Source organism: Chlamydotis macqueenii, chromosome 33, assembly GCF_036417535.1.
Source record: "Chlamydotis macqueenii isolate bChlMac1 chromosome 33, bChlMac1.mat, whole genome shotgun sequence".
In the NCBI taxonomy this organism is placed as follows: domain Eukaryota; kingdom Metazoa; phylum Chordata; class Aves; order Otidiformes; family Otididae; genus Chlamydotis; species Chlamydotis macqueenii.
Genome location: NC_141588.1, coordinates 232,100 through 259,322, shown reverse-complemented (window position 1 = coordinate 259,322; position 27,223 = coordinate 232,100). Strand labels below are relative to the sequence as shown.

The following is a 27,223-nucleotide window of genomic DNA, read 5'->3' as shown; positions in this document are numbered from 1 at the left end:
GCCCCCCCCGCCCCCCTCCCCCTCAGCGTGGCTGTGGCCGCAGCTTCATCTCGGTGAAGGGGATGGAGAAGTCGAAGCCCTTCCACGGAAACCACGTGACGCCCTGCGCGGGGAGGGGGGGGCCGGGGGGGGCGTCAGGACCTACGAGTCCCTATAGACCCCACCCCAGACCCCTATAGACCCCCCGACCACTATAGATCTCCTATAGACCCCCCCCAGACTCCTACAGACCCCCCTAGACCCCTATAGACCCCCCAGACCCTTATAGGCCCCCCCACAGACCCCTATAGATCTCCTATAGACCCCCCCAGACCCCTATAGACCCCCTATAGCCCCCCCCAGACCCTTATAGATCCGCTATAGACCCCCCCCCCGGACCCCTATAGACCCCCCAGACCCCTATAGACCCCCCCAGACCCCTATAGATCCCCTATAGACCCCCCTCCCCCAGACCCCCTCCACTATAGCTACCCCCTCGGCCCTCACAGACCCCTATCAATATTCTATAGGTACCCCACAGACCTCTACGAACTGGCCCCTATAGACACCCCCCCTCCGCCTTATGGCCCGTATAGCTTCATTGTGTCACATATAGACCCCTCCTACGGCCCCTATAGCCCCTCCACAGCCCCTATAGCCCCCCCATGGCCCCTAAAGCCCCCCCCCATGGACCTATAGACCCCATTATGGCCCCTTTAGACCCCACTACAGCCCCTATAGATCCCTTATCTCCCCTATGGCCCCCTCCATGGCCACTATAGCCCCCCTTACGGCCCCTATAGAGCCCCCCCCCGTGTCCCCTGTAGTCCCCCCCCATGTCCCTATAGACCCCATTATGGCCAATATAGACCCCCCACCATGGCCCTATAGACACCCCCACCCCCCCATTATGGCCCCTTTAGACTTCATTATGGCTCCTACAGCCCCCTTATCTCCCCTATAGCCCCCCCCATGGCCCCTATGCCGCCCCCCCCATGTCCCCTATGCCCCCCCCATGTCCCCTATAGCGCCCCCCCCCCCGCCCACGCGTGCCTGGTGGTCGCGCGAGGCGCCGTAGCGGCCGTTGAGGTTCGCGTAGTGGCAGTTGCGGTACCACCAGGCCCCCGCGTAGGACACGGCGCAGGGGCGGGAGCGGCCGCGGGGGTCGCGGTCCCGCGTGGAGAAGGGGCTGCCGGCGTGGTAGGAGAGCGCGTCCCCTGCGGGGACCCCCCCCCCCCCCCGCAACTTTCCATCACGGACCCACCCGGGACACCCCCACCATGGTCCGGACCCCTCACAGCCCCCCCCTGAACCCCCCCCAGAACCCCCCAAACTCCCACCGAACCCCTCACAGCCCCCACGGCCCCCCTCCAAACCCCCCAAGCACCCCTCATAGCCCCCCCGGCGCCCCCAACCCCCCCAAGCACCCCTCATAGCCCCCCCCCGGACCACCTAAACTCCCCCAGGACCCCTCATAGCCCACCCTGAACCCCCCCCGGACCCCTCACAGCCCCCCGGACCCCCCAAACCTCCCAAGGACCCCTCATAGCCCCCCCAGGACCTCCCAACCCCCCCCCCCAAGCACCCCTCATAGCCCCCCCAGAACCCCCCAAACCCCCCAAGGACCCCTCACAGCTCCCCCCGAACCCCCCCCCCAACCCCCCAACCCCCCCCAGGACCCCTCACAACCCCCCCAGGACCTCCCAACCCTCCCAAGGATCCCTCACAACCCCCCCAGAACTCCCCCAAACCCCTCAAGGACCCCTCATAGCCCCCCTTGAACCCCCTCAGAACCCCCCAACCCCCCCCCAGGACCCCTCACAGCCCCCCAGGACCTCCCACCCCCCCCCCCAAGCACCCCTCATAGCCCCCCAGAACCCCCCAAGGACCCCTCACAGCCCCCCCCGAACCCCCCCACAACCCCCCAAACCCCCCCCAGGACCCCTCACAGCCTCCCCAGGACCTCCCAAACCCCCCCAGGACCCCCTCATAGCCCCCCCGGACCCCCCCCAAACCCCCTCACAGCCCCCCGGACCCCCCCCCCACCGGCGGTGCCGCTGTAGCCCCCCAGCCGCAGCCGGTAGTGCTCCTCGGGGCCGCCCACGGCGAAGTCGCGGTACCGGGCGAAGGCGGCGGCGCGGGGGGCGCGGAGGTCCACGCGCAGCTCCGTGGGGGTCCCGGCCGTCAGCGCGTGCAGGGCGTCGTTCCCTGCGTCCCCGCGCCCCCCGACCCCCGTCAGCGACGCGCCCGGGCACGGGGTCCCCCCCCCTAAACACCCACCCGGGACTGCCTGGACCCCTGAGTCCTCCCTCAAACACCCACCCGGGACCACCCGGACCCCTGGGTCCCACCCTAAACACCCACCCGGGACCGCGTGGACCCCCGAGTCCCCACTAAACACCCACCCTGGGCCTAAACACCCACCTGGACCCCAGCGTCCCCCCCTAAAAACCCACCGGGGACCACCCGGACCCATGGGTCCCCCCAAACACCCACCCGGACCCCCACGTCCCTCCCTGGAGCCCACCCAGAGACCCACTCAGACCCCCGGGTCCCCCCTAAACACCCACCCGGGACCGCTTGGACCTCCAGGTCCCCCCTAAACACCCACCCGGGACCGCCTGGACCTCCAGGTCCCCCCTAAACACCCACCCGGGACCGCCTGGACCCCCGCATCCCCCCTAAACACCCACCCGGGACCGCCCGGACCCCCGCATCCCCCCTAAACACCCACCTGGGACCGCCTGGACCCCCGCATCCCCCCTAAACACCCACCTGGGACCGCCTGGACCCCCGGGTCCCCACTAAACACCCACCTGGGACCACCCGGACCCCTGAGTCCCCCCCAAACACCCACCCGGGACCACCCGGACCCCTGAGTCCCCCCTAAACACCCACCGGGACCGCCCGGACCCCTGAGTCCCCCCCAAACACCCACCCGGGACCGCCCGGACCCCCGCGTCCCCCCCGAACACCCACCCGGGACCACCCGGACCCCCGAGTCCCCCCTAAACACCCACCCGGGCCCACCCGGACCCCTGGGTCCCCCCCTCAGAGGCCCGCCCAGACCCCTATGTCCCCCCAAGCCCCCACGCCGGCCCACCCGACCCCCGGCCCCCACGCGCGGTGCCCACCCAGCCAGAACTCCCCGCTGACGTTGCCGAAGCCGCGGGCGTAGGCCCCCCAGTCCCGCCAAAAATCGGTGCTCCCGTCCTGGCGGCGCTGGAACACCTGGAGGGGGGTTGGGGGGGGGCCCACAGCCCCACCGACCCCCCCGGAGCCCCCCAGGCCCCATAGAGACCTCCCGGATCCCCCCATTGCCCCCCAGTAGACCCGCTCAGAACCTCCCTGTACCCCCCCCAGTCCCCCCTGTTCCCTCCCATCGCCCCTCACAAAACACCCCAGACCCCCCCGACCCCGCCAAGACCCACATCCCCCCCAAAGAACCACCCCTGTCCACCAGTATCCCCCCATAGAAGCCCCCCAGCCCCTCCCAGTGCCTCCCAGTGTCCCCCAGTCCCCCTGTAGCCCTCGAGACCCCCCCCAATGCCCCCATTTCCCCCCAGAGCCCCCCCAGAACTCCCTACAGAAGCCTCCCGAGCCCCTCCCAGTGTCCCCCCAGTGGCTCGCAGTGCCCCCCAGTTGCCCCACCAGCCAGCCGCCGCCGTCGGTCTCCATGTCGCAGAAGACGCGCAGGGGTCTCCCGGGGTCCCCCCCGAGGAAGATGAGGGTCTCGTGTGAAGGCCCTGGCCCATTCAGCTGCTCCTCGGCGCAGTCCCGGGGGTGCGGGTGGGGCAGGGGAGCTGGGGGGGGGGCAGGGGGGAGTGGGGACCCCAAAATTCAGAGGTTGCCCCCACCCAAGAACTCAGCAATCACCCACCCAAAGACCCAGGGGTTGGGGTGCCCCCCCCACCCCAATGACCCAGCAACCCCCCCCGCCACCCAAGGACCCGGGGGTCAGGGTGCCCCCCCCCCCAAATTCTGCCCCTCCCTCACTCAAGGACTCAAGGGGTTGGGTGCCCCCCAATCAATGACCAAGCAACCCCCCCCACCCAAGAACCCAGGGGTTGGGGTGCCCCCCCCCAAGAACCCACCACCCCCCCCCACCAAGGACCCCAGTGTCCGGCTCACGGGTGTCGAAGGTGACCTCCAGCGGGGTGGGGGGGCCGTCCCCCCCCCTGCCCCACAGCTGCACCCCGTAGTGCCCTGTTGGCTCCAGGCCCCACAGGTGATGGGACGTTGCCTCGGGGGGCAGCCGAAGCGTCTGGGGGGGGGGATGGGACAGGGGGGGAGATTGGGGTGCCCGGGGTGTAATTGGGGTCCCCTGGGGGTATTGGGGTCCCAGAGGGGGTTGTGGGGTGCTTTGGGGAGGGGGTAGTTACCTGCTGGGGTCCTCCGGGGGGGCCGTAAACGAGGTCGTAGCCATCGGGGGGGGCGCGGGGGGGCGCCCAGTGCAGCTGGGCGCTGCGGGGCCAGAGGGTCCCCACCCAGAGGGTCCCTGGAGCACCTGCGTGGGGAAGGGGTGGGGCCGCTGACACCCCCAACCCCCTTCCCCATCCCCCCAAAGACCCACCCACCACCTGTCCCTCCACGCACACCCCCTCGGGACCCCACTTTGGACCCCACCCCCGTCCCAATCACCAGCCCCACAGAACAGCCCATGAATCCCCCCAGCCTCCAGAGGACCCCCCCCACCAGGGACGCCCCACCGAGGACTCCATCACCCCGTGGCTCCAGCTGTCTGGGTGTCCAGCCGTCCAACCACCGCCCAACCAGCGAACCGTACAGCCATTACTGTCCAACCATCCAATCACCCACCATCCACTGCCCAGCCACCCAACCGTTGCCTGCCCAACCCTTCAATCATCCAATCGTCAAACGCCCAACCATCAACTGCCCAACCATCAGCCCTCCACCATCCAAACATTCAATCATCCACCATCAAGTGGCCGGCCATCCAACCGCCCAGCTGTCGCCTGCCCAACCATTCAGTCATCCAACCGTCAACCATCAACCTCCCAACCATGCAACTGTCCAACTGTCAAACCATCAACCGTCCAACCATCCACCATCAACTGTCCACTTGTCCAACCAACCATCCACCCATCTATCCAACCATTTAATCATCCAACCATCTAATTGTCCAACCATCCATCCAATTGCCCGATTATCCAACCATCCGTAAAACCACCCATCCATCCACCCAACCTTCCATCCAGCCATCCTTCTACTCAGTCACTCAGCCAACCTTTCAAGAGTCCACCCGCCCATCCATCCCTCCAGCCGTATGTCCAATAACCCAGTTGCCATATGGCCATCTTCCCACCCACCCACTGCTCGTCCAATCATGCTGCAGCACCTCCAAACACTGCCCACCCAGCCATGTGCCCTTCCGTCTCCCCACACGCTCTTCTGCCCATGACTCCACCTGTCCACCTAGCCAGCCTCCCATCTACCCAGAATCATCCACCCAACCCTCTGTCATCCCTCCAGCCGTTCAACCAACCTCCAGTCCACTCACCCCTTCAACCAAACGTCTGTCCGTCCAGCTGTCCAACCAACCTCCAGTCCATCCATGCCAACCAACCATCTCCACAAACCCACCAGTCTGTCCCTCCAACCAACCTTCATGCTCGCGTCCCTCCATTAGCACTCAGTGGCAAGAATCCGTTCCCATTTCCATGGATCCATCCATCCATTCATGCACCCACCCAACCCTCCCACCAGTCACACACCCACCCACCTTGTTAGCACCCGACAGATGTTCCCAGTTCCCGCAAGACCCAAGGGACAAGGATGGGCACCAACCAAGCTTCTGGTCCCTCAAAACCAGCGCCCAAAGGGGACGTGGAGGGGGCCCACAGCCCCTCACCTGTGATGGCGTCGGTGGAGACGGGGCCCAGGCGTTTCCGACCCCACACCCCGTACAGGTTGAACTTGTAGCTGTGGGACGCTGACAGCCCAGGAACCGTCACCCTGCGCGAGCCACCGTCCACGGGCAGCACCTGGGGCTGGCCTTGGGCATCCTTGTACTGCACCGTGAAGGAGTCAAAGGTGCCCTCGGGGACGCTCCACTCCAGCTGGACGGAGTCGGGGGTCACCTGGGAGGCCACCAGCTCGCCCAGGGTGGGTGGAGATGTTGGTTCCTCCTCTGGCTTGGCCACAGCTGAGTTGGAGAGGGCACAGTGTGGGGCATCAACATCCACACGTCCCTCCAAACACCCACCCACCCATCCGTCCCACTGTCTCCTCTCCTCCCACACCAACCTTCTCCCAACCCTCAGCACGCAAGAGATCTCCCTGCTGCCCAATCTCCTGCCGTACTCCAAACCCAGTGTCCACAGAGAACAGGGATGGAGCGCAGAGCGCCCTCACCTGTGACAGCCTCGGTGGAGACAGGGCCCAGGCGTTTCCGACCCCACACCCCGTACAGGTTGAACTTGTAGCGGCGGGACGCTGACAGCCCGGCCACCATCACCCTGCGCGAGCCACCGTCCACGGGCAGCACCTGGGGCTGGCCTTGGGCGTCCCTGTACTGCACCGTGAAGGAGTCAAAGGTGCCTTTCGGGACGCTCCACTCCAGCTGGACGGAGTCGGGGGTCACCTGGGAGGCCACCAGCTCGCCCAGCATTGGGGGAGATGTTGGTTCCTCCTCTGGCTCGGCCGCAGCTGCAACAGGGAGGGCATAAGGCTTGGAGTAAACATACGAGCGTCCAACTGTCCATCCATCCACGTCTGCATACATCCATCCACCCATCTGCTTGCGTAGTCAACAATCCATCCATGCGTCCATTCACTCAACTGTTCATCCATCCATCTCCACAATCCATCGCTCCGTACATCCGTCTGTCATTGGATCTCTCCAGGCCAACGCTGGAGCAGCCACCCATCTCCATCCGTCCATCCTTCCCTTCCCCCATCCATCGGCACAGCCATCGCTCTACAGAGCCACTCAACAACAACTCCTCTCTCTGTCCTTTGCTTTAGCTCTTTGACCGGCCACACACTCCAAACGTTTCGCCCTCTCGTTCTCATTCCATGTGTCCGTCTCTTTTGAGAGTCATCTTCCCAAATACATTTCACGTATTTCCAAATGTATTCCAAATATACCACTCCGTCCATGTTCTCCTCCAAAACCTGGTGCTACAGAGAACAGGGATGGAGCGCAGAGCCCCCTCACCTGTGACGGCGTCGGTGGAGACGGGGCCCAGGCGTTTCCGACCCCACACCCCGTACAGGTTGAACTTGTAGCGGCGGGACGCTGACAGCCCGGGAACCGTCACGCTGCGTGAGCCACCGTCCACGGGCAGCACATGCGGCTGGCCTTGGGCGTCCTTGTACTGCACTGTGAAGGTGTCAAAGGTGCCCTCGGGGATGCTCCACTCCAGCTGGACGGAGTCGGGGGTCACCTGGGAGGCCACCAGCTCGCCCAGCATTGGAGGAGATGCTGCTTCCTCCTCTGGCTCGGCCACAGCTGAGTTGGAGAGGGCACAGTGTGGGGCATCAACATCCACACGTCCCTCCAAACACCCACCCACCCATCCGTCCCACTGTCTCCTCTCCTCCCAGCCAACATTCACCCAACCCTCAGCACGCAGGAGATCTCCCTGCTGCCCAATCTCCTGCCGTACTCCAAACCCAGCATCCACAGGGAACAGGGATGGAGCACACAGGCCCTCACCTGTGACGGCGTCGGTGGAGACAGGGCCCAGGCGTTTCCGACCCCACACCCCGTACAGGTTGAACTTGTAGCTGTGGGACGCAGACAGCCCAGGAACCATCACGCTGCGTGAGCCACCGTCCACGGGCAGCACCTGGGGCTGGCCTTGGGCGTCCCTGTACTGCACCGTGAAGGAGTCAAAGGTGCCCTTGGGGACGCTCCACTCCAGCTGGACGGAGTCGGGGGTCACCTGGGAGGCCACCAGCTCGCCCAGGGTGGGTGGAGATGTTGGTTCCTCCTCTGGCTCGGCCACAGCTGAGTTGGAGAGGGCACAGTGTGGGGCATCAACATCCACACATCCCTCCAAACACCCACCCACCCATCCGTCCCACTGTCTCCTCTCCTCCCACACCAACCTTCTCCCAACCCTCAGCACGCAAGAGATCTCCCTGCTGCCCAATCTCCTGCCGTACTCCAAACCCAGTGTCCACAGATAACAGGGATGGAGCGCAGAGCGCCCTCACCTGTGACGGCGTCGGTGGAGACGGGGCCCAGGCGTTTCCGACCCCACACCCCGTACAGGTTGAACTTGTAGCGGCGGGACGCTGACAGCCCGGCCACCATCACCCTGCGCGAGCCACCGTCCACGGGCAGCACCTGGGGCTGGCCTTGGGCGTCCCTGTACTGCACCGTGAAGGAGTCAAAGGTGCCCTTCGGGACGCTCCACTCCAGCTGGACGGAGTCGGGGGTCACCTGGGAGGCCACCAGCTCGCCCAGCATTGGAGGAGATGTTGGTTCCTCCTCTGGCTCGGCTGCAGCTGCAACAGGGAGGGCATAAGGCTTGGAGTAAACATCCGAGCATCCAATCATCCATCCCTACATCCATCCATCCACGTCTGCATCCATCCATCCATCTGCTTGCCCAGTCAACAATCCATCCATGCGTCCATTCACTCAACTGCTCATCCATCCATCTCCACAATCCATCGCTCCGTACATCCGTCTGTCATTGGATCTCTCCAGGCCAACGCTGGAGCAGCCGCCCATCTCCATCCGTCCATCCTTCCCTTCCCCCATCCATCGGCACAGCCATCGCTCTACAGAGCCACTCAACAACAACTCCTCTCTCTGTCCTTTGCTTTAGCTCTTTGACCGGCCACACACTCCAAACGTTTCGCCCTCTCGTTCTCATTCCATGTGTCCGTCTCTTTTGAGAGTCATCTTCCCAAATACATTTCACGTATTTCCAAATGTATTCCAAATATACCACTCCGTCCATGTTCTCCTCCAAAACCTGGTGCTACAGAGAACAGGGATGGAGCGCAGAGCCCCCTCACCTGTGACGGCGTCGGTGGAGACGGGGCCCAGGCGTTTCCGACCCCACACCCCGTACAGGTTGAACTTGTAGCGGCGGGACGCTGACAGCCCGGCCACCATCACCCTGCGCGAGCCACCGTCCACGGGCAGCACATGCGGCTGGCCTTGGGCGTCCTTGTACTGCACCGTGAAGGAGTCAAAGGTGCCCTCGGGGATGCTCCACTCCAGCTGGACGGAGTCGGGGGTCACCTGGGAGGCCACCAGCTCGCCCAGCATTGGAGGAGATGCTGCTTCCTCCTCCGGCTCGGCCACAGCTGTGACAGGGAAAACAGTGCAGGGCATCAACATCCACACATCCCTCCAAACATCCACCCACCCATCCGTCCCACTGTCTCCTCTCCTCCCAGCCAACATTCACCCAACCCTCAGCACGCAAGAGATCTCCCTGCTGCCCAATCTCCTGCCGTACTCCAAACCCAGCATCCACAGGGAACAGGGATGGAGCGCACAGGCCCTCACCTGTGACGGCGTCGGTGGAGACAGGGCCCAGGCGTTTCCGACCCCACACCCCGTACAGGTTGAACTTGTAGCGGCGGGACGCTGACAGCCCGGCCACCATCACCCTGCGTGAGCCACCGTCCACGGGCAGCACCTGGGGCTGGCCTTGGGCGTCCTTGTACTGCACCGTGAAGGAGTCAAAGGTGCCCTTCGGGACTCTCCACTCCAGCTGGATGGAGTTGGGGGTAACCTGGGAGGCCACCAGCTCGCCCAGCATTGGAGGAGATGCTGCTTCCTCCTCTGGCTCGGCCACAGCTGAGTTGGAGAGGGCACAGTGTGGGGCATCAACATCCACACGTCCCTCCAAACACCCACCCACCCATCTGTCCCACTGTCTCCTCTCCTCCCACACCAACCTTCTCCCAACCCTCAGCACCCAAGAGATCTCCCTGCTGCCCAATCTCCTGCCGTACTCCAAACCCAGTGTCCACAGATAACAGGGATGGAGCGCAGAGCGCCCTCACCTGTGACGGCGTCGGTGGAGACGGGGCCCAGGCGTTTCCGACCCCACACCCCGTACAGGTTGAACTTGTAGCGGCGGGACGCTGACAGCCCGGCCACCATCACCCTGCGCGAGCCACCGTCCACGGGCAGCACCTGGGGCTGGCCTTGGGCGTCCTTGTACTGCACCGTGAAGGAGTCAAAGGTGCCCTTCGGGACTCTCCACTCCAGCTGGATGGAGTTGGGGGTAACCTGGGAGGCCACCAGCTCGCCCAGCATTGGAGGAGATGCTGCTTCCTCCTCTGGCTCGGCCACAGCTGAGTTGGAGAGGGCACAGTGTGGGGCATCAACATCCACACGTCCCTCCAAACACCCACCCACCCATCCGTCCCACTGTCTCCTCTCCTCCCAGCCAACATTCACCCAACCCTCAGCACGCAGGAGATCTCCCTGCTGCCCAATCTCCTGCCGTACTCCAAACCCAGCATCCACAGGGAACAGGGATGGAGCGCACAGGCCCTCACCTGTGACGGCGTCGGTGGAGACAGGGCCCAGGCGTTTCCGACCCCACACCCCGTACAGGTTGAACTTGTAGCTGTGGGACGCAGACAGCCCAGGAACCATCACGCTGCGTGAGCCACCGTCCACGGGCAGCACCTGGGGCTGGCCTTGGGCGTCCCTGTACTGCACCGTGAAGGAGTCAAAGGTGCCCTTGGGGACGCTCCACTCCAGCTGGACGGAGTCGGGGGTCACCTGGGAGGCCACCAGCTCGCCCAGGGTGGGTGGAGATGTTGGTTCCTCCTCTGGCTCGGCCACAGCTGAGTTGGAGAGGGCACAGTGTGGGGCATCAACATCCACACATCCCTCCAAACACCCACCCACCCATCCGTCCCACTGTCTCCTCTCCTCCCACACCAACCTTCTCCCAACCCTCAGCACGCAAGAGATCTCCCTGCTGCCCAATCTCCTGCCGTACTCCAAACCCAGTGTCCACAGATAACAGGGATGGAGCGCAGAGCGCCCTCACCTGTGACGGCGTCGGTGGAGACGGGGCCCAGGCGTTTCCGACCCCACACCCCGTACAGGTTGAACTTGTAGCGGCGGGACGCTGACAGCCCGGCCACCATCACCCTGCGCGAGCCACCGTCCACGGGCAGCACCTGGGGCTGGCCTTGGGCGTCCCTGTACTGCACCGTGAAGGAGTCAAAGGTGCCCTTCGGGACGCTCCACTCCAGCTGGACGGAGTCGGGGGTCACCTGGGAGGCCACCAGCTCGCCCAGCATTGGAGGAGATGTTGGTTCCTCCTCTGGCTCGGCTGCAGCTGCAACAGGGAGGGCATAAGGCTTGGAGTAAACATCCGAGCATCCAATCATCCATCCCTACATCCATCCATCCACGTCTGCATCCATCCATCCATCTGCTTGCCCAGTCAACAATCCATCCATGCGTCCATTCACTCAACTGCTCATCCATCCATCTCCACAATCCATCGCTCCGTACATCCGTCTGTCATTGGATCTCTCCAGGCCAACGCTGGAGCAGCCGCCCATCTCCATCCGTCCATCCTTCCCTTCCCCCATCCATCGGCACAGCCATCGCTCTACAGAGCCACTCAACAACAACTCCTCTCTCTGTCCTTTGCTTTAGCTCTTTGACCGGCCACACACTCCAAACGTTTCGCCCTCTCGTTCTCATTCCATGTGTCCGTCTCTTTTGAGAGTCATCTTCCCAAATACATTTCACGTATTTCCAAATGTATTCCAAATATACCACTCCGTCCATGTTCTCCTCCAAAACCTGGTGCTACAGAGAACAGGGATGGAGCGCAGAGCCCCCTCACCTGTGACGGCGTCGGTGGAGACGGGGCCCAGGCGTTTCCGACCCCACACCCCGTACAGGTTGAACTTGTAGCGGCGGGACGCTGACAGCCCAGGAACCGTCACCCTGCGCGAGCCACCGTCCACGGGCAGCACCTGGGGCTGGCCTTGGGCGTCCTTGTACTGCACCGTGAAGGAGTCAAAGGTGCCCTCGGGGATGCTCCACTCCAGCTGGACGGAGTCGGGGGTCACTTGGGAGGCCACCAGCTCGCCCAGCATTGGAGGAGATGCTGCTTCCTCCTCCGGCTCGGCCACAGCTGTGACAGGGAAAACAGTGCAGGGCATCAACATCCACACATCCCTCCAAACACCCACCCACCCATCCGTCCCACTGTCTCCTCTCCTCCCAGCCAACATTCACCCAACCCTCAGCACGCAAGAGATCTCCCTGCTGCCCAATCTCCTGCCGTACTCCAAACCCAGCATCCACAGGGAACAGGGATGGAGCGCACAGGCCCTCACCTGTGACGGCGTCGGTGGAGACAGGGCCCAGGCGTTTCCGACCCCACACCCCGTACAGGTTGAACTTGTAGCTGTGGGACGCTGACAGCCCGGCCACCATCACCCTGCGTGAGCCACCGTCCACGGGCAGCACCTGGGGCTGGCCTTGGGCGTCCTTGTACTGCACCGTGAAGGAGTCAAAGGTGCCCTTCGGGACGCTCCACTCCAGCTGGACGGAGTCGGGGGTCACCTGGGAGGCCACCAGCTCGCCCAGCATTGGAGGAGATGTTGGTTCCTCCTCCTGCTCGGCTGCAGCTGCAACAGGGAGGGCATAAGGCTTGGAGTAAACATCCGAGCATCCAATCATCCATCCCTACATCCATCCACGTCTGCATCCATCCATGCATCTGCTTGCCCAGTCAACAATCCATCCATGCGTCCATTCACTCAACTGTTCATCCATCCATCTCCACAATCCATCGCTCCGTACATCCGTCTGTCATTGGATCTCTCCAGGCCAACGCTGGAGCAGCCGCCCATCTCCATCCGTCCATCCTTCCCTTCCCCCATCCATCGGCACAGCCATCGCTCTACAGAGCCACTCAACAACAACTCCTCTCTCTGTCCTTTGCTTTAGCTCTTTGACCGGCCACACACTCCAAACGTTTCGCCCTCTCGTTCTCATTCCATGTGTCCGTCTCTTTTGAGAGTCATCTTCCCAAATACATTTCACGTATTTCCAAATGTATTCCAAATACACCACTCCGTCCATGTTCTCCTCCAAAACCTGGTGCTACAGAGAACAGGGATGGAGCGCAGAGCCCCCTCACCTGTGACGGCGTCGGTGGAGACAGGGCCCAGGCGTTTCCGACCCCACACCCCGTACAGGTTGAACTTGTAGCGGCGGGACGCAGACAGCCCGGCCACCATCACCCTGCGCGAGCCACCGTCCACGGGCAGCACCTGGGGCTGGCCTTGGGCGTCCTTGTACTGCACCGTGAAGGAGTCAAAGGTGCCCTCGGGGATGCTCCACTCCAGCTGGACGGAGTCGGGGGTCACCTGGGAGGCCACCAGCTCGCCCAGCATTGGAGGAGATGCTGCTTCCTCCTCCGGCTCGGCCACAGCTGTGACAGGGAAAACAGTGCAGGGCATCAACATCCACACATCCCTCCAAACACCCACCCACCCATCCGTCCCACTGTCTCCTCTCCTCCCAGCCAACATTCACCCAACCCTCAGCACGCAAGAGATCTCCCTGCTGCCCAATCTCCTGCCGTACTCCAAACCCAGCATCCACAGGGAACAGGGATGGAGCGCACAGGCCCTCACCTGTGACGGCGTCGGTGGAGACAGGGCCCAGGCGTTTCCGACCCCACACCCCGTACAGGTTGAACTTGTAGCGGCGGGACGCTGACAGCCCGGCCACCATCACCCTGCGCGAGCCACCGTTCACGGGCAGCACCTGGGGCTGGCCTTGGGCGTCCCTGTACTGCACCGTGAAGGAGTCAAAGGTGCCCTTCGGGACTCTCCACTCCAGCTGGACGGAGTTGGGGGTAACCTGGGAGGCCACCAGCTCGCCCAGCATTGGGGGAGATGCTGCTTCCTCCTCTGGCTCGGCCACAGCTGAGTTGGAGAGGGCACAGTGTGGGGCATCAACATCCACACGTCCCTCCAAACACCCACCCACCCATCTGTCCCACTGTCTCCTCTCCTCCCACACCAACCTTCTCCCAACCCTCAGCACCCAAGAGATCTCCCTGCTGCCCAATCTCCTGCCGTACTCCAAACCCAGTGTCCACAGATAACAGGGATGGAGCGCAGAGCGCCCTCACCTGTGACGGCGTCGGTGGAGACGGGGCCCAGGCGTTTCCGACCCCACACCCCGTACAGGTTGAACTTGTAGCGGCGGGACGCTGACAGCCCGGCCACCATCACCCTGCGTGAGCCACCGTCCACGGGCAGCACCTGGGGCTGGCCTTGGGCGTCCTTGTACTGCACCGTGAAGGAGTCAAAGGTGCCCTTCGGGATGCTCCACTCCAGCTGGACGGAGTCGGGGGTCACCTGGGAGGCCACCAGCTCGCCCAGCATTGGAGGAGATGTTGGTTCCTCCTCTGGCTCGGCTGCAGCTGCAACAGGGAGGGCATAAGGCTTGGAGTAAACATCCGAGCATCCAATCATCCATCCCTACATCCGTCCATCCACGTCTGCATCCATCCATGCATCCCCTTGCCCAGTCAACAATCCATCCATGCGTCCATTCACTCAACTGTTCATCCATCCATCTCCACAATCCATCGCTCCGTACATCCGTCTGTCATTGGATCTCTCCAGGCCAATGCTGGAGCAGCCGCCCATCTCCATCCGTCCATCCTTCCCTTCCCCCATCCATCGGCACAGCCATCGCTCTACAGAGCCACTCAACAACAACTCCTCTCTCTGTCCTTTGCTTTAGCTCTGACCGGCCACACACTCCAAACGTTTCGCCCTCTCGTTCTCATTCCATGTGTCCGTCTCTTTTGAGAGTCATCTTCCCAAATACATTTCACGTATTTCCAAATGTATTCCAAATATACCACTCCGTCCATGTTCTCCTCCAAAACCTGGTGCTACAGAGAACAGGGATGGAGCGCAGAGCCCCCTCACCTGTGACGGCGTCGGTGGAGACAGGGCCCAGGCGTTTCCGACCCCACACCCCGTACAGGTTGAACTTGTAGCGGCGGGACGCTGACAGCCCAGGAACTGTCACGCTGCGTGAGCCACCGTCCACGGGCAGCACATGCGGCTGGCCTTGGGCGTCCTTGTACTGCACCGTGAAGGAGTCAAAGGTGCCCTTGGGGATGCTCCACTCCAGCTGGACGGAGTCGGGAGTGACCTGGGAGGCCACCAGCTTGCCCAGCATTGGAGGAGTTGTTGGTTCCTCCTCCGGCTCGGCTGCAGCTACAACAAGGAGGGCACAAGGCACGGTGTAAACATCCGAGGGTCCGACTGTCCATCCCTACATCCATCCATCCACGTCTGCATCCATCCATCCATCTGCTTGCCCAGTCAACAATCCATCCATGCGTCCATTCACTCAACTGCTCATCCATCCATCTCCACAATCCATCGCTCCGTACATCCGTCTGTCATTGGATCTCTCCAGGCCAACGCTGGAGCAGCCGCCCATCTCCATCCGTCCATCCTTCCCTTCCCCCATCCATCGGCACAGCCATCGCTCTACAGAGCCACTCAACAACAACTCCTCTCTCTGTCCTTTGCTTTAGCTCTTTGACCGGCCACACACTCCAAACGTTTCGCCCTCTCGTTCTCATTCCATGTGTCCGTCTCTTTTGAGAGTCATCTTCCCAAATACATTTCACGTATTTCCAAATATTTCCCTCCATCCATGTTGTCCTCCAAAACCTGGTGCTACAGAGAACAGGGATGGAGCGCAGAGCGCCCTCACCTGTGACGGCGTCGGTGGAGATGGGGCCCAGGCGTTTCCGACCCCACACCCCGTACAGGTTGAACTTGTAGCGGCGGGACGCTGACAGCCCAGGAACCATCACGCTGCGCGAGCCACCGTCCACGGGCAGCACATGCGGCTGGCCTTGGGCGTCCCTGTACTGCACCGTGAAGGAGTCAAAGGTGCCCTTTGGGACGCTCCACTCCAGCTGGACGGATTCGGGAGTGACCTGGGAGGCCACCAGCTCGCCCAGGGTCGGTGGAGATGTTGGTTTCTCTTCTGGCTTGGCTGCAGCTGCAACAGGGAGGGCACAGTGCAGGGTGTTAACATCGGAGTGTCCATCCCTGTCTTCAGCATTCCGTTCATTCATCCCTTTTTCTGTCCAACCACACAGTCATCCATCCACCCACCCATCCACCTCAGCATCGCCCCGTCTGTCACCTCCCTCAAGCCTACTTTCACCACCCTTCCACCCAGCCTCATCCTTACTCAGCCCATCAACCTTCCAACCACCCACTCATCCAGCTCCTTCTTCTCTCCCATCTCTCCAGCCGTCCCTCCACCTCAGCACCCACCCATCTCACAGCCTAGCCCAACCACACATTGTCACACAATCCATTTTATTCTCCTCTCTCCATCCGGCCATTCGTTATCCATCTGATCCTCTAGGCGGTACTCCACCCACTCCTTCATCAAGGCATCTGTCCACCAGCCATTCCTTCCTCCAGCTGTCCAGCCTTCAAGCCATCCACTGACCCATGCTGCATCCCTCCATCCTTTCAAACTTCCATGCTCCCATACCCTCTCCGTCCCTGTCCCATTCCCCAAGAGATGTTGCCATTTCCCAGCAGGACCAAGGGTACTGGCCAAGACCATGTTCTCCTCCAAAACCTGGTGCTACAGAGAACACAGATGGAGCGGAGAGCCCCCTCACCTGTGACAGCCTCGGTGGAGACAGGGCCCAGGCGTTTCCGACCCCACACCCCGTACAGGTTGAACTTGTAGCGGCGGGACGCTGACAGCCCAGACACCGTCACGCTGCGCGAGCCACCGTCCACGGGCAGCACCTGGGGCTGGCCTTGGGCGTCCCTGTACTGCACCGTGAAGGAGTCAAAGGTGCCCTTGGGGACGCTCCACTCCAGCTGGACGGAGTCGGGGGTCACCTGGGAGGCCACCAGCTCGCCCAGGCGTGGCTGTGGTGATGGAGTCTCCTTCTGTGGAGCTGCGGCTGCAACGGAGAGGACACAATGCGGGGTGTAAGCCTCAACCCATGCACCGATCCGCCTGTTCAATGACCAACTTAACATTCCTCTAACCACCCACCCATCCATCTTCCATGCACCTTGTCTAACCATCCAACCATCCAACATGCCATCCAACCCATCCATCAAGTCATCCAACCCCAACCATCCAGCCATCTAATCTCAGCCATCTATCCAGTCCCACCCATCCATCGAGTCCCATCCATCTAATCCCCACCCGTCAACAATCCATCTTTCTGGTCCCACCCATCCATTCTTCCCTATCCATCCATCATCCAGCCAGCCAGTGCCACCCATCCAATCCCAACCATCCACCCACAAACCATCCCAGCATCCACCTGCACACTCCTCCAATACCCCCTCTTCCATACAAACCTCCCTCTGTCCCTCTGACCCTGCTTGCACCCATGCCCACCCCCAAATCAAGGCCCAGATGCTGTCTCCGCCCCCTCAAGGGCAAAGGACCAGCCAAGTCATCTGACCTGCCCCAAATTCAGCGCCTGCAGAGGACACAGACGGGGCCCACAGCCCCCTCACCTGTGACGGCCTCGGTGGAGATGAGACCAATCCGCTTCCGAGCCCACACCCCGTACAGGTTGAATTTGTAACGGCGGGACGGTGCCAGCCCGGGGACAGTCACTGTGCGGGAGCCGCCATCAACTGCAAGCGCCTGAGGTTGGCCTTGGGCGTCCCTGTACTGCACCGTGAAGGAGTCAAAGGTGCCCTCGGGGACGCTCCACTCCAGCTGGACAGAGCTGGGGGTGACCTGGGAGACCGTGAGCCCGCCCAGGCGGGGCCGGGATGGTGGTTCCTCTGACGGTGGGGCTGGCACTGCAGCGGAGATGGCACAAAGCAGACTGTGAAGATCCACCCATCCTTCCATCCTTCTGTCCATCCACCCACCCGTCTGATCATCCACCCTTCGATGCAAGCATCCAGTTATCCACCCATCCTCCCATTGCTCCCTCTGGGTGCCCACCCATCCGTCCAGCGGTACATTCACTCTGTTCTTTGTCCATTGTTCCACCCATCAGCCCATGTGTCTGCCTACTCACTGGTCCATTCAATCCAGGTTTCAATCCGTTCAATGATCTGCTTTTCCATTCACTTTTCCTTACACCAGACTTTGAGTCCACCCATCCGTCCATCCACCCACCTGTCTATCCAGCCATGATCCATCCATTCTTCCACTCATCCATCCACTCATCCAACCATCCATCCATCCATCCAACCATCCATCTTTCCACCCATCCAACCAACCACCATCATCCAGCCACCCACCTATCTATCTAACCTTCCATCCATCCTCTCATCCTTCCACTCACCCATCCTAACCATCCAACCACCACCCACCTATCTATCCAACCATCCACCCATCCACCCTCCCACCACCCTTCCCCAACTCATCTACCAATAGCAGTTGAGCCTGAACAGCTCGGGCTGCTCCAGTGCCACCATCACCACCTGACACTACCTGCTTTGGCTACAGCACCTTGGGGCTCAGTCAACTCCATCTCGTACATGTGCTCCCAGTCCAGTGAGGGCTCATCTGTGCCACCTACCCCTGCACCCGAAAGAGGAGGGGGCAGTTATGGGACATTCCCGTGCCATGTTGTCCCCCGTCTCCATCCCCATCACCCACCTGCTGTCACCAGGAAAGTGTAGGACTTGGAGACGTGCCCCCGCACCACGCCGTGCACCTCCACCCGGTACATGGCCCCTGGCACCAGCCCTGGCACCCGGGCCACCGCCGTGTCCCCCGGCACCTGTAGCTCCCCCTCGGCCCCCTCTGGCTCTTCCAGGAGCCGGTAACGGATCACCACAGTCTCTGCGTGGCCCCGCAGCCCATCCAGGTCCACCAGAGCCTCGCCGGCAGCCCCCGGTATCAACTGGGGCTTGGGATGGGGGATCTGGCGGAGGAGCTGGTGACGCAAGGGGGCCGGGCTGCGGCGTAGAAGGTAAGAGAGGATGGCGCGGGCCACCGCCGGCACTGTTTGGTTGCCCCGGAGGGGAAAGTTCGTGGCCCGGAGGTGGCTCTCCAGGCGCTGCAGCAAGGAGCCGTTGTAGGAGGAGAGCTTGGCCCCCAGGTCATGCAGGGATGGGCCACCCAGGAGCACTGGGGACAGCGGGGGTGCTGGGGACACTGGGGACCGTGGAGATGGAGGTGACACGGGGGACTGTGGTGATGCTGGAACCCGTGGAGATGCAGGTGATCTTGGGGACACTGGGGATGCTGGTGCCTCTGGGGACCTCGGGGACTCCGGTGACCCTGGTGATTCTGGTGATGCTGGGGACTCTGGGGACCTTGGGGATGCTGGGGATCCTTGAGATACTGGGGAGGCTGGAAACCTTGGAGATGCTGGTGACCCCAAAGACCCCGGTGACCCCAAGGATGCATCCGGTGACACTGGTGATGCCGGTGATCCCAGGGACCCTGGTGACCCAGGGGATGCTGGTGACACTGGGGACCTTGGGGATGCTGGAGACCCTTGGGTTGATGGTGACGCCGGGGCCACTGGTGATGCCGGGGACCCCAGGGAACCCTGAGGGAACCTTGGGGACCCCCCGTGGGTGAGCAGAGTCTGGGCAAGCACTGCGAGAGCAAAGGGGACCGAGGTCATCAGCCCATCCCCAAAAGTCCTCGTCTGCCAGAGCCCAGGGACCCACAGGGATGGATGGACACGGGAAGGGACGGGGGCAGACAGACAGACCGGGGACACTCATGGGGATAGACTGGGAACACCCGGACTCATGGGAACAGACTGGGACAGAGGGACTGATGGGGACAGACTGGGGACATCTGGACCTAGGCAACAGAAGGGCGGATGGGAAAGCACCAGGAGATGTGGGGACATGTGGAGATGTGGGGACACATAGACCCATGGGCACAGACGAGTCCATGGGGACAGACGGGGACAAACACAGATAGACGGGTCCAAGGGGACACACAGACCCACCGGTGACACACAGACCCACCAGGACAGACGGACGCACGTGGACCCGCAGAGCCGGGGGGACACACGGACACGTGGGGATGGACAGGGGCTGCAGGCGCTGTCCCTGTCCCCATGCCCACACCAGTCCTTGTCCCCACCCCTCTGCCATCACCATGCTTGTCCCCATCCCGTCCCTGTCCCCATGGCCGTGCTCTCCTGATCCCCATGCTTGCATCATCCCTGTTACTGTGCCATCCCTGTCCCCATGCCACCCCCATCCCTACACTGTCCCCATCCACATGTTGTCCCCGTCACCATCTCCATGCCACCCGTGTCCCTAAGCCCACACCATCCCCATCCCTGTCCCCATGCTGTCCCCACACCCATGACTGTGCCATCACCGTCCCCTACCCCATGCCTGTGCCATCCTCATCCCGTCCCCACACCCATTGCCATCCCCACGGCGTCCCCGTCCCCGTGCCCGTCCCCTTGCTGTAGCTGATGACACGTACGGGTGCGGACACGCAGGGTACCAGGCGCCCCGAGGTGCTGCTTCCGCCGGGCCTGGATGAAGAGCTCAAAGGCGTGGCCGGGTGCCAGCCCTGTCACCTCGAAGGAGACTGCGGAGCCGGGCAGCTTATGGGTGGTCATTGCCGCCGGCTCATCCTGGGGACAAGGGACACATTGGGGCCACCACACTGGGGCCACCGTGGTGCTGGGGTCCTGTCCCCACCCTATCCCCATCCCCAGCTCACCAGGGGGATGAGGGCCACCTGGTAGCTGTCCACCGGCATGGTGGGATGGGGCCAGGTCACACGGAAGGACGTCTGGTTGCGGGTGGCCAAGTGCAGTGTCACCGAGGGGATCTCTGTGGGGGCATGGTCCCATCAGTGGGTGCCACCGCAAGGACACTTTGGGGCACCATGGGATGCGGCACCCATGAGATGGGGATACCCTGGGGACACCACAGAGACAGGGTACCCATAGGATGGGGACACCCATGGAGTGGGGTCACCCTGGGGCCACCATGGCATGGGGCACACATGGGATGAGGACACCTTGGTGACACCACCAGGTGGGGCACCCATGGGATGGGGACACGACCCATGGGATAGGGACACCTTGAGGACACCCTGGTGACACCAGGGGTTGGGGCCATCATGAGACACCCTAAGGACACCATGGGACAGGGACACCCTGGGGACACCATGGGATAGGGGTACCCATGGGATGGGGACATCAAAGGGACAGGACACCCACTGGATGGGGACACTATGGGGACATGGAGGGGACACCCAAAGAACAAGGCCACCCAAGGGACACCAGGATATGGGGCACCCACAGGACAGGGACAGCACGGGGACACCCAGGGACAGGGCACTGGGAAGACTGGGAGGACTGTAGGACACCGGGGGACACACCAAGGTGGCATCAGGACCCATCATGGCTGGTGGTGGGGGGACAGGTGGGGGGACACTGGGGAGCACTGGGGGACCCTTGGGGACACTGGGGGACACTGGGGGACCCTCGGGGATACTGGAGGACGTACCGAGGGTGCAGCGGGGCCCACCGCGGCCGGGGGGACAGGCGGGGGTGGTGCAGTAGGGGCCGGTGAAGCCGGGGAAGCAGTGGCAGCGCCCCCCGCGACATCGGCCCTGGTCACTGCAGGCGAGGGGACATGGGGTGTGGGGGGGGGGCGGGGGGTGTGGGGGGAGGGCCGGGGGGGGAGGGGCAGCCGCAGCCATCCCCATCCCCGGCAGGGGGGTCGCAGAGCTCCCGGGCCAGCGTGCGTCCTGCAGGGACCGGAGGGACATGGGGAGTGACCATGCCCCACGGTCCCCCAGGTGCCACCCCCCTGTCCCAACCTGTCCCCCCCACTGTCCCATGTCCCAAAATCCCCCCGTGGCCCCCCACGGCCACCCACATCCCCCCATGTCCCAATGTCCCCTCATGTCCCCCCACATCCCCCCTGTCCCCCCTTGTCCCTTCATGTCCCCAACATCCCCCAACATCCCCCATGTCCCCAATGCCCCTCATGTCCCCCCTCGTCCCCTCTGTCCCCACATCCTCCCACGTCTCCCCTGTGTCCCCCCCTGTGTCCCCCCGTGTCCCCTCGTACCAGTGCCGGCCTGGGGTCCCCCGTTGTCCCCGCACTGGTCCTGCAGTGCCCGCACCTGGCCCTCCAGCTCCCGCAGGCGCCCCAGGATGGCCGCCAGTGCCGCCGCCCCGCAGGGGGGACCCGGGGGGGACTCGGGGGGCTTCCCTGTCCCCCCCCGTAGCGCCAGTGCCAGTAGCAGCAGGGGCAGCCCGGGGGTCATGGTCCTGCGGGGAGGGGACGGATGGCACCAGCGGGGAGACATGGGCACCCATGGGGGACACGCGCGGGGACACCCAGGGGACACACGGACACCCACGGGGGACACCCAGGGGACACACGGACACTCGTGGGGGACACCCACAGGGACACATGGACATCGTTGGCAGCACACAGACACCCGTAGAGGACATAGGGGACACCCGTGGGGACACTCAGGGGACACACGGACACCCACGGGGGACATCCGGGAGATAGGGACACCCGTGGGGGACACCTGGATACTCGTGGGAGACACCCAGGGGACACACGGACACCCGTGGGGACACAGGGACACCTAGAGGGGACACAGGGACACTGGGGCCCGTGGGACTCACCCACCACCCTTGTGTGGCCCTGGCACCAGCGCGCCCAGTAACACCAGTAACCTCCCCAGTAACCCCCCAGTTCTCACTAACTGCAGTGGCTTCATCCCCCCCCAGTCCCCAGTAACACCAGTAGCCCCCCAGTAACCCCACTCTCCAGCAACACTAGTAACTCACACCAGCAACACCAGTAACTCCAGAAGCAACTCCAGTAGCACCAGTAAATTCAGTAACATACACTCTCCAGTAACACCAGTAACTCCAGAGACACCAGCAACACCAGTAAGTCCAGCCACACTGGTGACTCCAGCAATTCCAATCACCTCCAGCAACACCAGTAACTCCAGTGACCCCTGTCACCTCCAGCATACGCAGCAACTCCAGTAACCCCAGTAACAGCAGTAACAGCAACAACACCAGCAACACCAGTAACCCCAGCAACAGCAGCAGCAACAGCAGTTAACTCCAGCAACACCAGTGACTTCAGCACACGCAGCAGCTCCAGTAACTCCAGTGACTCCAGCAACAGCAACACCACTAACACCAGTCACGTCCAGCAACAGCCACTCCAGTAACACCAGTCACCACCAGTAAGTCCAGTAACACCAGTGACCCCCACAATTCCACTCATTTCCAGCACATGCAGCAACTCCAGTAACACCAGTAACTCCAATAACAGCAGCAATTCCAGTCACCTCCAGTAACCCCAGTAAGTCCAGCAACTCCAGCAATTCCATTCTCTTCCAGTAACTCCAGTAACACCAGCAACAACTCCAGTAACACCAGTAAGTCATGCAATGCCACCAGCAACTCCAGCAATTCCAGTCACCTCCAGTAACACCAGCAGCTCCAGCAACTCCAGTAAAGCCCAGTAAGCCCAGTGACACTAGCAATTCCAGCCACTTCCAGCACACACAGCAACTCCAGTGACACCAGTAACGCCAGTGACACCAGCAACGCCAGGCAAGCCCAGTAACACCAGTAAGTCCAGCAACTCCAATCACACCAGTAACACCAGTCACTTCCAGTAACACCAGGAACCACAGTCACCTCCAGTAGCACCAGTAACACCAGTGACTCCAGCAGTTCTGGTCACCTCCAGCACGAGCAGCAACTCCGCTATTCCCAGTACATCCAGTAACACCAGTATCCCCGGTACCTCCCGTCCCGATCTGGTCCCTGCAGCTCCTCTGAGGGGTGGGGCGGGGCCGGGGGGCGGGGCCACATCCTACATACCTGCCCCACATCTCTGCCCCACAGCCCCCCCCGGGGAGACCCGGGCGGCCGGGCCCCACAGCCCCCCCCCCGCGCGAGACCCGGGCGGGCGGGCGGGGCCCCCCGTGTTTATGGGGTGGCGGTCGCCGCAGTAACCAAACATCTGGGCGGGAGCAGCCAGATGTGGGGTCCAGCTGCCAGAGCTGGCGCGGGGAGGGGGGAAGCTGGGCTGCTCCCAGTAACACCAGTAACAACACCAGTAACACAGCACAGCCTGCCCCGGGGCTCCCAGTAACACCAGTAATGCAGCAGAGCCTGCCCCAGTGCTCCCAGTAAGAACGGTTTCACCTGCCCCACAGCTGTGCTATGGGTCACTGGGGCCCAGCCGTGGGTCAGTGGGGGCGTGGGGCCAAGTCACGGGTGGGGCAGTGACTCATCCCCCCCCCCCGCTGTTGTTGTTGTTGCTGCAGGACAGGACAGGGGCGGGGGCGCACTTGGGGGGCCCGGCCGCCCGGGTCCCCTGAGAGGCGTGGGGGGGGGCACGTGGGTCGCCCACGCGCTCTGGCCGGGGCAGGCGAGGTGTGGGGCCCAGGCGCCGGGGGTCCCTGGGGGCTGGGGGGGGGGCGGGGAGGGCCAGGCCTGGCCAAGGGCTGGGGGGGGGGGCGGGGAGGGGGGGGGTCTGTCACCGGCCTGGGCTGGGGCGGGGGGGGGCAGATGTGGGGCGGGGGAAGCGCGTGGTGCGCAGGCTGCGTGGGGGGGCCCTGGCCCGGCCCCACGGCCGCTCCTGCCAAGGAATTTTCTCAGCCTGAGGTAACGGGGGGGAGGGGTTGGGGGGGGCGTGGAGGGGACCCAGGCGGCCGGGTGGGGGGAGGGGCAGATGCCCGAGACACCGGGGGGGGGGCACGGAACCCCCCACCCCCGCCCCACGCTGCCCCCTAGGATCCCCAGCCCTGTGGGACACCCCATGTCGTCCTGTCCCTGCCGCCCAGTGGCTGAGGCCACCCCCCCCCCAAGGTCCCCGCAGCCCCACAGCTCTGTCCCTGCCCCACGGCTGCGCCCTGCTGTCCCCAGCCCAGCCGACCCCGTCCCGCCACCTCGTCCCCACCCTGTCCCCGTGTCTCCATCCCACCATCCCGTCCCCACTGCCCCTTCCTGTCCCCATCCTCCCTGTCCTGTCTCCCTGTCCCCATTGTCCCATCCCGTCCCAGCTGTCCCACCCCGTATCCCGGCCCCTTGGTCCCCATCCCTGTACTCCACACCCCTCTGCCCCGCCCGGACCGTCACCACCCCGGTGGCACCAGGTGGCACCCTTGGTCACTGTCACACAGCGCTCCCCCGTCACAGCTCCCGCCGTCTCCATCCCTGCTCCCGGTGTCCCTGTCCCAGCTTTTGGTGTCCCCATCCCTGTCCCCAGTGTCCCCATGCCAGCTCCCAGTGTCCCCATCCCCAGCTCCTGCTGTCCCAGGGGACCCAGGGGACACGGGGAGTGGGGATCCAGGGGACGTGTGGACCAAGGGGACACAGGGAGCTGAGATTAAGGGGACGTGGGGAGCAGGGACCAAGGGGACACGGGGATCAAGGACCCAGGGACACTGGGAGTAGGGATCCAGGGGACACGGGGACCAAAGGGACACAGGGACAAGGGACCTAAGGGACACCAGGAGTGGGGACCAAGGGGACACAGGCAGTTGGGACCAAGGGGACACAGGGACTGAGGACCAAGAGGACATGGGGGATAGGGTCCCAGGGGACATGGGGCCTTGGGATCAAGGGGACATGGGGACAAGGGACCGAGGGGACACACGGACCGAGAGGACACGGGAAGCAGATGCTCAGGGGGTGTGGGGACTGGGGATCCAGGGGGCACAGAGATGAAGGATGAAGGGGACATGGGGACCGGAGACCAAAGGGACATGGGGACAACATGGACCCCGCATTCTTGGTCATCCTGGGTGTCCCAGCCCCCAGACTCCCTTTGCCTTGACCCCGCAACCCCCCGGGACCCCCGTTCCCAAGCATCCTCCCCTCTTTCCTGTCCTCTTGCCACCACACAGGAGGGGACCTGAGAGACGGAGGGGAATGGAGACAGGTCCCCGCTCGGGGCGGCGGGCGAATCCGCTCCCAGCCTCCCTCCCCTCCCCAGACTGTCCTGGCCCAGCCGGCCCCGCTGATCGTTACTCGTTACGGGTTGTGCGTGTTGGCAGCCACGAGGTTGCGGAGAGAAACCCAAGAGCGATCAAAAGGGCGATCGCTGGGACAACTGGCTGAAGGACTGGGAGCGCAGGTGGTGTTCTCCTCCATCCCGTTGGCGGCAGGGAAGCGCGCCGAGAGGAACAGGAAAACTCCACTGATAATTGCATGGCTCAGGAACTGGTGCTGTCGGTGCAAATTTGGGGGTTTTTTTTGACCATGGGGAGGTTTACGTGGCACCGGGGCTGCTGGCAGCAGATGGAGTTTGACTGTCTCCGATGGGGAGAAGGATTCTCGCCCATGAACTGGTGGGGCTGGTTGAGACGGCTTTAAACTCCTCAAAGTGAGGAGGGGATGCAACCAGGCCTGGTTGTCGATGAGCCTTGGGGTGACGTGCCAAGGTCGGGGGTGAAATCGATAGCCCAGGTCAAGCAGATTTACAGCAACGCACGCAGCGTGGGCAGCGAGCAGGAGGAGCCGGAAACTGTTGTGCAGCGGGACAACTTGGTCGCCATCGCGGAAACACGGTGGGACGACTCTCGTGACTGGAGTGCCACCACGGACGGCTACAAGCCCCTCAGAAGGGACGGGCAAGGAAGGAGAGGCAGTGGGGTGGCTCTGTACATCAGGGAGGGTCTTGGTTGTGCAGAGCTCAACGATGGTGACGGTAAGGTTGAGCGCGTATTTGTAAGCATGGTGGGAAGGCCAACGAGGCAGATTTCCTGCTGGGAGTTTGTTACAGACCACCCAACCGGGATGAAGAGGCAGATGAGGCATTCTACAAGCGGCTGGCAGAAGTCTCACAATCACTTGCCCTTCTTCTCATAGGGGACTTCAACTTACCGGACGTCTGCTGGAAATACAACACAGCAGAGAGGGAACAGTCCAGGAGGTCCTGTCTGGCTGCACAGGGAGCTTTTGCTAGGACTCGGGGAAAAAAGGAGAGTCTACCACTCCTGGAAGAAGGGGCAGGCATCTCAAGAAGAGTACAGGGAGCTTGTTAGGTCATGCAGAGAGAAAATTAGGAAGGCCAAAGCCCAGCTACAACTCAGTCTGGCCACCGTTGTTAAGGATAACAAGAAATGTTTCTACAAATACGTCAACAACAAAAAGAGCCAAGGAGAATCTCCACCCTTTATTGGATGCGGGGGGGGGGAGGAACGTTGCCACCAGGGATGAGGAAAAGGCTGAGGTACTTTATGTCTTCTTTGCCTCAGTCTTTA

General features: G+C 63.0%; 1 protein-coding gene across 1 annotated transcript; it reads right to left on the bottom strand.

Moving 5' to 3' along the window:
- Positions 1–23,842, bottom strand: LOC147596898 (tenascin-X-like). The gene is given in 35 exon segments (XM_086769237.1): positions 1–103; positions 1,033–1,196; positions 2,026–2,187; positions 3,114–3,210; positions 3,631–3,782; positions 4,111–4,243; positions 4,362–4,486; positions 5,852–6,145; positions 6,322–6,648; positions 7,160–7,453; positions 7,661–7,954; positions 8,164–8,457; positions 8,977–9,270; positions 9,476–9,769; positions 9,979–10,272; positions 10,480–10,773; positions 10,983–11,276; positions 11,796–12,089; positions 12,295–12,588; positions 13,104–13,397; positions 13,603–13,896; positions 14,106–14,399; positions 14,917–15,210; positions 15,719–16,012; positions 16,653–16,946; positions 17,518–17,811; positions 18,455–18,544; positions 18,623–19,573; positions 20,429–20,582; positions 20,672–20,784; positions 21,466–21,610; positions 21,612–21,709; positions 22,036–22,238; positions 22,773–22,854; positions 23,755–23,842. Coding segments are annotated over 35 exon segments (8,457 nt in total). The 3' UTR covers positions 1–22.
- Positions 23,843–27,223: the final 3,381 nt, after the last annotated feature.